Below are 11,182 nucleotides of genomic sequence, written 5' to 3' on the forward strand. Positions count from 1 at the left end.
AACTTTTTCTTATTTCACTTTTGTATAGAAACACTTTAAAACAATCTTTTCATTGTTTCCCAAATAACCTTTTTCATTTTTGTGTGTCTGCCACTGTGGATTTTAACAAGTTGTGTGGAGAAATTCTCATGTACAATATTTTAGTTTACTTTCAGTTACTAAAATCTGTTTAGATAATGGTGCTTATCTTTGAACAGTAAAGCCCAAAAAAATGTTAAATGAAGTTAGTTCATTATTATAAATTTCTTACAAACCTACAAAATTAATCTGAAAACACCACAGTAAATTGTAACCTCAGTATGTAGTTTTGTCTCATGTGAAAATGAATACTCTAACTCAAATTGTTTATTTGAAAAATTATTTCCCAAACTATTTTGTATCATTTTATGTCAATCTAGGAAAATATTCCATTTTTACTTGTCATTTTTCGTATAATATTAGTTTCAGGTGTACAACATAGTGATTAGACATTTTTATACATTACAAAATGATCAGCATAAGTCTAGTTACCATCTCTCACCATGTAAAGTTATTAAAATATTATATAACTAGAAGTTTATATCTCTTAATCTCCTTCACCTATTTGTTCTGTCCTCCTACTCTTCTCCCCTCTGGCAACCACCGGTTTGTTTTCTCTATCTTTGAGGCTCTTTCTGTTTTGTCGTTTGTTTTGTTTTTTGGATTCCACATATAAGTGAAGTCATATGGTATTTGTCTTGCTCTTTCTGACTTATTTCACTTAGCATAATACCCTCTCACTCCATCCATGTTGTCGCAAATGGCAAGAATTTAATTTTTTTTATGCCTGAGTGATACTCCATTGTGTGTGTATATATATATATATACACACACACATACCACGTCTTTATCCATTCATCTATCAATGGACACTTAGGTTGCTTCCATATCTTGGCTAGTGAAATAATTCTGCAGTGAACATAGGGCATGCATGAGTTATTTAAACTTGCATTAGATACATAAAACATCATGTTATCACTGCATGTTATCATAAATCCACAGAAATTTAAAATCTATGTGTAGATTGCTCCCAAGAGAGTTTAGGATTTTGGCTTATATGATAATTTCTTGCTGTATAAAATGTTTAATCTTTAATTGATCTTTACTAATCTCTTGTCAATGATTTTCCGACAGGCATAAACATTTTTTTGGATGGCTACGTTCCGACAGAGAACTTGAGATTCAGAGATGCATCACTTGTTTTTAAAGTGGCTGAGACAGCAAATGAAGAAGAAGTTAAAAAGATGTGTATGTATAAATATCCCGGGATGAAGAAAAAGATGGGAGAGTTTGAGCTAACAATTGTAGCTGGAGAGTTTACAGATTCTGAAATCATGGTGATGTTGGGGGAAAATGGTAAGTTTTCCTTATTTTGTGATATTTGAAAGTCTGTTCTTTCTATCCATTCGTTTTAACTATTCCCTGAAAAACTTTGACTCAGTCAGTCTGGGAGCTGGATTGAATCCATACTTTTTTGGGGGGTGGGGGGGCGGTTATGATAGTTTACAACGTTGTGAAATTTCAGTTGTAAGTTATTATTAGTCAGTCATCTTATAGGTGTGCACCTTCACCCTTTGTGCCCACTCCCCACCTCCCTTCCCCCTGGTAAGCGCTAAATAGTTCTTTGTCCATGTGTTTATCTTCCACATATGAGTGCAGTCATACAGTATTTGTGTATCTGGCTTATTTTGCTTAACATAATATCCTCAAGGTCCATCCATGTTGTTGTGAATGGGACAATTTTGTCATTTTTTTTGTATTGCTGCAGTGAACATAAGGGTGCATAAGTCTCTTTGAATTGTTGATTTCAAGTTCTTTGGATAGATACCCAGTAGTGGGATGGCTGGATCATATAGGTATTTCTATTTTTGGTTTTTTGAAAAATCTCCATACTGTTTTCCATAGTGGCTGATACCAGTTTGCATTCCCACCAGCAGTGTGTGAGGGTTCCTTTTTCTCCCTAACTTCTCTAACATTTGTTATTTTTTGTCTTGGTTATTATAGCCATTCTAACGGGTATAAGGTCATGTCTTAGTGTAGTTTTGATTTCCATTTCCGTGATGATCAGTAATGTTGAGCATCTTTTCATGTGCCTATTGGCCATCTTTATATCTTCTTTGGAGAAATGTCTGTTCATATCCTCTGCCCATTTTTTGATCAGGTTGTTTGATTTTGCTGCTGTTGTGTGAATACTTTATATATTATGGAGATTAACCCTTTGTCTGATATAGGATTTGCAAATATTTTTTCCCAGTTGGTGGGTTGTCTTTTCGTTTCAATCCTGTTTTCCCTTGCCTTGTAGAAGCTCTTTACTCTGATGAAGGCCCATTTGTTTATTCTTTCTTCTCTTTCCCTTGTCCGAGAAGACATGGTGTCCAAAAAGATCCTTTTAAGAGCAGTGTCAAAGAGTGTACTGCCTGTATTTTATTCTAGAAGTGTTATGATTTCAGGTCTTACCTTCAAGTCTTTGATCCATTTTGAGTTTATTTTTGTGAATAGCGTAAGAGAATGGTCTACTTTCATTCTTTTACATGTGGCTGTCCAGTTTTCCCAACACCATTTAATGAAGAGACTTTCCTTTCTCCATTGTATGTTCTTTGCTCCTTTGTTAAAGAATAGCTGTCCGTAGATGTGTGGTCTTATTTCTGGGCTTTCGATTCTGTTCCATTGATCTGTGTGCCTGTTTTTGTACCAGTACCATGCTGTTTTGATTACTGTAGCTTTGTAGTATATTTTGAAGTCAGGGATTGTGATGCCTCCAGCTTTGTTCTTTTTTTCTCGGGATTGCTTTAGTAATTCAGGGTCTTTTGTTGCCCCCTGTGATTTTTAGGATTCTTTGTTCTATTTCTGTGAAGAATGTCATTGAGTGAATCCATACATTTTTCAGTGTAGTTGACATTTGGTGACATTGTATGATTTAGTCTCACTGTCATTCAGTCAAGTTCATATTTCCTATTTTGGTTTGTAACTTTCAGTGAAAATAAGATGTTTTTCTAAGCTGGTTTTTCTTTATATAAATTGATAGAGCATTTATTCGTCTTGGAAACTGACTAGGAAGGAGAGGATAAAGATAAATTGGTAATTCAGAAGCAATCGAGTTTAAAATTTTTTCCTTACACTCTTCCATTTGGAGCTTTTCTTACTTTAAATTTAGGCTAGTCTACTTTTGTAAATAGTTATATCGCCAGCATTTTTTTTTTTGGGCTGAGGAAGACTGGCCCTGGGCCAACATTCATGCCCATCCTCCTCTACTTTACATATGGGACGCCCACCACAGCATAGCCTGCCCAAGCGGTGCCATATCTGCACCCGGGATCCAAACCGGTGAACTCTGGGCTGCCAAAGCAGAATGTGCACATCTAACCACTGCACCACTGGGCTGGCCCCTCACCAGCGTTTTTTAATATTAGATTGCTGTCATAAATATAACTGTGAGATGAATTTGAGTACCAAGTATCTGGTATTGCTTTCATGATTTTAAAAAAAGATTTCAGTTGTATACTTACAGCTTACAAAATTGTAAAAGAAAAACTTTTTATGAGGATTGTTGCAATGTATCAATCTTTAGTTAATAGAGGAATTTTTAACTGCTCTGAAATTAACTTCAATATTTTATGTAAATGGACTTTATAAATGATGGTATCAATCATAACAGCAGTATACTCTCTTAATAAATTGTGTGCATTATTTTAACTAAGTCTTTTAAAAGTAACCCAGGACTTAGACTTTATAGACCTACCATTTATTAAAATGGTCATTATAAGCTTTAACTAGTTTATATTTCTCCTAATTAGTCTAGAGTGATACTGGAGAACTGAATCATACAAGTATTTTTCTATATAACTTTCAGAATTCAGTAATCTCAGTGTATATCTTTAAAACTAATTTCTCAATTAAAACTCAGTAGTACATAGTGATTTACTCTAAATGTGAAGCCTGTTTCAAGTCAGTTTGTTGTGTGTTGTATTGCCAGGCACCGGTAAAACGACGTTTATCAGAATGCTTGCTGGAAGACTCAAACCTGATGAAGGAGGTACTGTTAGAACGTTGAATACTTTTACTCTTTGCACATAGTAAACTTTAAAGATCTGGGCGGTTTTCAGTATTTTATTTATTTGCCGTATTTTGCAGGAGAAGTACCAGTTCTAAATGTCAGTTATAAGCCACAGAAAATCAGTCCCAAATCAACTGTGAGTTATTATTCTGTTCTTTGGTTATTAAAGAAAAGTTTTTATATATGTATATATATCTCTGTCTATCTATATATGTGTATACACACACACACACACACACACGTATAGCTTTCATCGTATCAAAATTCTTCTCCAAGTTAGTTTCTGTACAGTTTTATATCCATAGAAGATAGTGTTATTTAGCCATAAAAAGAAATAAAATACTGATAACATGTTACAATATGGATGAACGTTGAGGACGTGAAGTTACGTCCTTCTGTTTCTACAGGTGTTGTAATGAACTTTTTAACTACAGTATCTACACTCAGTACCTCAACACGCACTCTGTTAGGCCTATTTGAGATACCTTAGCTTACAATAAAAATCTCATTGTTGATACTTTCTATTAGCTTAGCTTTTAAGTTTTCCAACTCAGCCCTCTCCTGAGATAATAAACAAAAGGCTTCTTAAGATTTGTCTCGATCACATTATCATGCATTTTGTGTTATCTTACTGATTGCATAAGGTTATTGGATACTCACATTGACCTTGAGAATTATTCCTATTCTCAAAGGATTTTTCCCCAGAAACATTCATCATTTACTACTTTCAAATTTTAAGATTATTGCTTTTTTTAGTTGTCAGACATGGTGGATTTTTAATTAAAACAATCTCAAAAGATGCCATAGATGATGGATAAGCATAAAAACGCTATTGATATCTCTTGGTGGCAAATTGATATACTTTTGCTCTGGAGCTTAACTTTGTCAAGATTTATACTTAGAGTAGTTCTGTACTGAAATAAAATTTCAATGCTTTTTCCATTAAAAACAGGGAAGTGTTCGACAGTTACTACATGAAAAGATAAGAGATGCTTATACTCATCCACAATTTGTGACTGATGTAATGAAGCCTCTGCAAATTGAAAACATCATTGATCAAGAGGTACTCTAAAATAATTATTTTTATTGTTTTAAACTTTGGATGTCTCTACATAGTTTGCTAAACTTGTTCTCCAAATAGGTGCAGACGTTATCTGGTGGTGAACTGCAGCGAGTAGCTTTAGCTCTTTGTTTGGGCAAACCTGCTGATGTCTATTTAATTGATGAACCATCTGCATATTTGGATTCTGAGCAAAGACTGATGGCAGCTCGAGTTGTCAAACGGTAATGTCCTGCTCTTAAGAGTATTACTTTTGATTATATGTACTGGCATACAACTGTGCTTAATACTAGCATTTGACTGTTTCATGATATAAAACTTTAAAAGATTTCAAAATCCTTTGTTTTATTAGTTTCATACTCCATGCTAAGAAGACAGCCTTTGTTGTGGAACATGACTTCATCATGGCCACCTATCTAGCAGATCGAGTCATCGTTTTTGATGGTATTCCATCTAAAAATACAGTTGCAAACAGGTAAACTACTTTCTAAAATATTCAAACCTAATTATAAGTTCTAACAATTAGAAAATTATTTAAAATTTCCAATAAGCTTTATAAACAGTCATACCATTTTAATTTTTAAAAAGGAAAGAGCCGGAAATCCTAGAAATGATTCTATGACTCCCAAGATTATTCATATCAAATACTGGATGGGCCCAGGTAGAACAGTAGTTTTCAGACTGTTCTCCTGACTCAGGAGGATAAGCATGCAGAGCTCTGGACCCCTTACCTTTTCTTTCAGATTAACTTTTGTCTGCTTCATTATTTGGATTTCCAAAACAGGTTAGGATTTTGTCTTTGCAAATAATTTTTTGAAAACCATTGATGTCACGTATGACAAATAAAACAAGATCCACTTGATTACATGATTCGCCTAACTAACACTGCTAGTGGTAAAGCTCATAGTAGACCCCAAATATCTGGTATTGGTCTACAGCAGAGTTAAAATGAATGATTTTACCTTCTCACCTTTTTTCCTCTCGTTTTTCCCTGTTGACTTAATTGAAAGCACTTAAAATATAGAGAAGCCTAACATTCAAATCAGTTTATAAGAAATTTCCTATACTTTTAGTGCTAAAACCTTAGATTAGGTCGAACCATGTGAAATTACTGATATTTGACCATTTTTGACCTATGAAAACAGCAATTTCATGTGATTCCAGCTTAATGGTGTCTAGTATTAGAGAGTGAGGAATGGAGTTGCCATTTGAATAATTCTAAGAAATAAAAGTGCCTTGCTGAGCTCTTTCCCAGAATTCCATTGTTTTCATTTTAAATTTGTATATGAATTATTGAGAATTACATATTTCTTTGAGAGTTAGGGAAATTTCTTAGACTTTATAAAGCATATTCATTCAAATAATGATCCTCCCTTTCTATTTATAAAATGCTCAAAACATTCCACGTGTATGATGTGATGTAGCCTGATTTAAGAACTAGTTTGGGTGAAGAAGATGAATAAAGCATAGAAATTTAAAAAGGACTTCTTACTACTGAAAACCATTATGTTGTACATATTCCCTCCAGTGCCAAATTCCTAACATAAATATTACTTTTTCTGTTAATTCTCTTCTCCCCTAAAAAATATGAGATTTGAATTTTTGTAATCTCCTAATGAATGGTTTTTTTGTTTTTCTAATATAGTACGTCTGTCTTAAATATTTCTTTTTCCAGATCAGAAACACAGGTTAAACTGTGTGTTTTGCACAGAAATATTATAGCCAAACAAACAGTTTACCTTAAACAAAGACCTATCTCAACAGAGAATTTATAATATGCTGTTATTGTATTATTATCGAGATGACTTATGATTGGGGAATTAGAAGGAACAGTGATTTTTAATACTCTTCATCCCAAAAAGTAGTTAAATTTGGGTGGTAAAATGTAATCACAATTGATAGATCTTATTTTTTCCCTAGTCCTCAAACCCTTTTGGCTGGCATGAATAAATTTTTATCTCAGCTTGAAATTACTTTCAGAAGAGATCCAAACAACTATAGGCCAAGAATAAACAAACTCAATTCAATTAAGGTATGTAGAAAAACTATGTTAAATTGCGGATAACTTCTCACTGTAAATAATTGAAAGGCATGTTTCAAATTGGAAGCCTGTTTCATTAAAAATCTACACATATTTCCTTAATTCTAAGATTCGTGTTTTCCACGTTAATCTGGTGGCATGCTTCAGTCTGGTAGGCAGCAGTGTGATGTAGCTGCCATTGCTGCATGGACTCAGGCAGAGCTGCTGATGTCTCGTTGAATCGTAACCACTGTTGTACTACATGTGTTGAGTTTAATTGCCATTTAAAATGTCTTCAGAAAGATTACACTAATTCAATATTGAAACAAAGAAGTTTTTGCAAGTACTTTAACCATTTCTCTTATATATTTTTCTTTTTGTGCGTGCACAAGAGCAACACAGGATTAAAATGTATATTTTAAGAGTCTAAACAAGCTCCTTAAGTGAACATAATATTCTAAACAATGGAAAAGCATTTTGTCAGTTTAATTGGCAGTTTTTTTCTTTCTTTGTGGTACATAAAATAATTGTGCACCTTATGCTTGATATAGTGTGTGAACTATGGTTTGTTTTTTAGAAGGCAGTAATCTCTTGGGCACTCAAAAAAAGAAAAAGTGAATGAACTCTAAAAAAGCATTTCTGTGTTTTTAGTATCCCCTGTAGTGCCTACTTAAAATGCTATTTACATTTCCTGGCCCTCTAGCCATCATCCTTAATATTTAGAAGCTTTAGAAGTCTGCTATACATAATGTGTAGCATTTACTAGTTTTTATTATTTTCATATTTGTACTTCTTCAGCTTTGCTACTAAACTGTGAGCTCTTGGAAAGCAGAGACAAGGTCATCGTACACATCGTGTCTTTTTAAGCACCTAACACGATGTCTGGATGCCTTTAGCCTTCACTGTGTATTTTCTTTATAAATGATTTATGTTACTCTCGCCAGGATAATGAAATGACAAGTTCTGACTTTAAATTGAAGAGTTTTCCCAGTTTTGAAAAGCTAATAAGCAGAAAAGAGGAACTAAATTCCAGAACACTTATTATGCACAGCTTAATTTTCCTAAGAATGTCTTCTGAAGCATTCATTATAAACACTTTGTATTGTCATTTTCTTGTGTAGATACTCATGGTGCAGTCCCCAGGTACACCTATTCATCATTTCTCTATGCCTAGTCATATCAGACAGTCATACCATAATCCTAATGAGGGAGCAGCTAGGCAAGTAGGTCGATGGATCATTACTGGTCAGTCTGTAAACAGTACTGGGAAAAGTTATTTTTAAATACGTTTTGTGTAAGTTCTCAAACTGACAGTATGTTGGACCAGCTTAAAATTAAAATGCTGAAAATGAAATTGAATAGTTTTCCTGGAAACAGTATTTTATATAACAAAATTTTATATGTGTAAGTAAGGCGTTATATGTAAAGGGGATTTGCTTGAGATGGACCAGGAGAGGTGTTCTGGGAGTAGGGATGGGTCGCAGAGGTCATAATGTTGCCTTTTAGTAGTGGACCCAGGAATATCGAGAAGCAGACAGTGAGTACAGAGGAGGTTGTACAGACACTGTTGTGAAAAGTTATACTGTGGGTAAGTCTACCCCTACGTGTGGAAGAATGGCGTTGATTTTTGTTGCTTCTCTATTTTATTTTTTAGGATGTAGAACAAAAGAAGAGTGGAAACTACTTTTTCTTGGATGATTAGACTGAATCTGAGACTATTGATAAGCCATTTATTAAAAGAAACATTTATTGGGATTTTGTCATAGAAAACTTTAATCAGGTTTTATGCCTCACATACTCTGGAGCTTGAAGTATAGTTTACTTAATGTAACATCAAAAGCCAGTTGTGTTGTAAATTGTAGTCTGAATACAGAAAATGCCCCATTTCTGTTCTAGATAAGCCCCTTTTTGTGCATAACAGTCTAAAATGAAGACATTTCAAGCTAAACAAATTACCTCCAAGTTTTCATGATGTATGGGAAGATTTTTAATGGGTGTATAATATTCATGTACCAAATGCTCACCAGTTTTGCCCCCTTTTAAAAATCTTGAAAAAAGATTTCTGTACTTACATGGTTTCCCAAGTATGACAATATAATGAAACTGCCCTTATTTTAAAAGCCGGTCGAAGACTCCACTGATGAAATTTGATAAATAAACATCAGGATTATATTTGTTATTTGTTTTCAGTCTTTGCACTATATTATCAGTGTGTTTAGGCTTTCAAAGGAAAATTACTACAAAACACCACTTTTGGGAAATGGCTCTTTGTTACCAACTTAAATATTGTTTACGATGTTTTTGGTGCTGCTGAATATCTATCAGAAAAATCATTTCAACACCTCTCTCCCCACCACCTACCAAGAAAAAACCCAACTTTAGTCTGAATTATTCAATTTTAGATTTCCATAAGATTGTATATTCTGTAATTATTCTCAAGGTCATTCTTTAAACATACATTTATGTAATCACTGATCAAGATTTAGGAAAAAGCATTTTAAAGAATATTTGTTTCCCTCTAAAGTACAGGCTCAAAATCTTTAGAGTTGGTGCCTAAGCACCTGTGTATTTTTAAACTTTCACAGATTTCTTCTGATGGGCAGCCAAGGACTATGAGCCGTTTACCTAAAGGCAACATTAATGCAAATGAATCCCCAGATAGCAATACAGAGTATCCTTTGGTACCAGATATATTCATTTCTAAGTCTGGATATAGGGGACATTATCTAAATCTATTTGACTTTTTGTTTTTTGCTTTTTGAATTTTGGATAGTGTGTAGTAAGAGTTCTGAAAACTTATCTTAGGTTCCTGAGTTTGAACAGTGGGATACCTGTAATGTGAAACCACTTCCATTTCTATTTCTGATTATACTAGTGCACTGAACTGGAACTAACAGAGTACAAGTGAGGAAAAGAGTTTACTAAATAAATTAATGGAGCAAGCAAAATAGAGAGGAAATTTAGAAGTTATTGAATAGACTTTTAGAGCTCCTTGAAACTGTAGAAGCTTTGATTAATATGCAAACAGTGGATAGAAGGTATGGTTTAACTGCACCCCATTAGGCCTTTTAAAAAATTAATTTATATGACTAATCCATAAGTACATGTTTATTGTGAAAAAAGCAAATATACAGAAATATGTAGACTAAAAAGTTATGATTTCCCTTTACATTACCCTCCCAAAGGTTACCTGTGTTTGCTGTTAATATATATCCTTTCATGCTTTGCACTTACTAAGTGTGAATATGTAAAGGGTTTATTTTGTACATAAATGGGATTATACTAAAATAAGTAGTGCCTACTTTAAGGATAGGTTAAATTTGTGAATGCTTATTTCATATATCGAATAAAATAAGACAAAAGCTATTTTTATTTAATGATCCATATTCTGTCCAAAGAAAATACTTGTGATATAAGAGCACAGTTCTTTCTACTTGTTGCTAATGACAGAATATGTTAGTTTTTCATGTAAATTAAATTTTAAAAATACGTATTTAGATTTTACTGAAATTTTATATAGCAATAGAAAAGAAAGGTCTTAGAGTTGCTAACAGAAGAAAAAAGTTTTTCTATAAAACCAGTTATACCAACTCAAATAGACCTTCAATGCAGATGTTAGCTATTAAAAAGAATGAGACTGCTCAATATGTCCTGATTGGGAAAAAATCTCTAAGCAAAAAAGGTGGTGCAACACAGTTTATATAATATACACCATTTACATGAAACTATACAAAATACTAAAATACACAAAAGGATAGTCTAGAAACTTACTATTGCTTTTTGGGAAGGCTAACTTGATGGTTAAAGAATAGGAGACATAATACACATATACCCATTATCTTTCGAATTTTGTACATATCAACTGTAGAAATCATGTAAGTTTTCAAATCTTCAATAAAGAGATAATCCACTTTTTTTTTTTTAAGATTGGCATGTGAGCTAACATCTGTTGCAGATTTTTTTCCTTTTTTCTTCTTCCCAAAGCCCCCAAGCACACAATTGTGTATTCCAGCTGCAGGTCCTTCTAGTT

At 33.4% G+C, this 11,182-nt stretch overlaps 1 protein-coding gene across 1 annotated transcript in view; it reads left to right on the top strand.

Moving 5' to 3' along the window:
- The window catches only part of ABCE1 (ATP binding cassette subfamily E member 1), a 28,588-nt gene extending 19,257 nt beyond the window's left edge, over positions 1-9,331 (top strand). Inside the window, exons 11-18 of the mRNA XM_046656946.1 lie at positions 1,153-1,374; positions 3,992-4,051; positions 4,150-4,208; positions 5,025-5,135; positions 5,214-5,356; positions 5,485-5,607; positions 7,053-7,164; positions 8,807-9,331. Coding sequence (XP_046512902.1) covers positions 1,153-1,374; positions 3,992-4,051; positions 4,150-4,208; positions 5,025-5,135; positions 5,214-5,356; positions 5,485-5,607; positions 7,053-7,164; positions 8,807-8,854 — 878 coding nt within the window. The 3' untranslated portion in view covers positions 8,855-9,331. The remainder of the gene's footprint in view (positions 1-1,152; positions 1,375-3,991; positions 4,052-4,149; positions 4,209-5,024; positions 5,136-5,213; positions 5,357-5,484; positions 5,608-7,052; positions 7,165-8,806) is intronic.
- Positions 9,332-11,182: the final 1,851 nt, after the last annotated feature.

Source organism: Equus quagga, chromosome 3, assembly GCF_021613505.1.
Source record: "Equus quagga isolate Etosha38 chromosome 3, UCLA_HA_Equagga_1.0, whole genome shotgun sequence".
NCBI classification, from domain to species: Eukaryota; Metazoa; Chordata; class Mammalia; order Perissodactyla; family Equidae; genus Equus; species Equus quagga.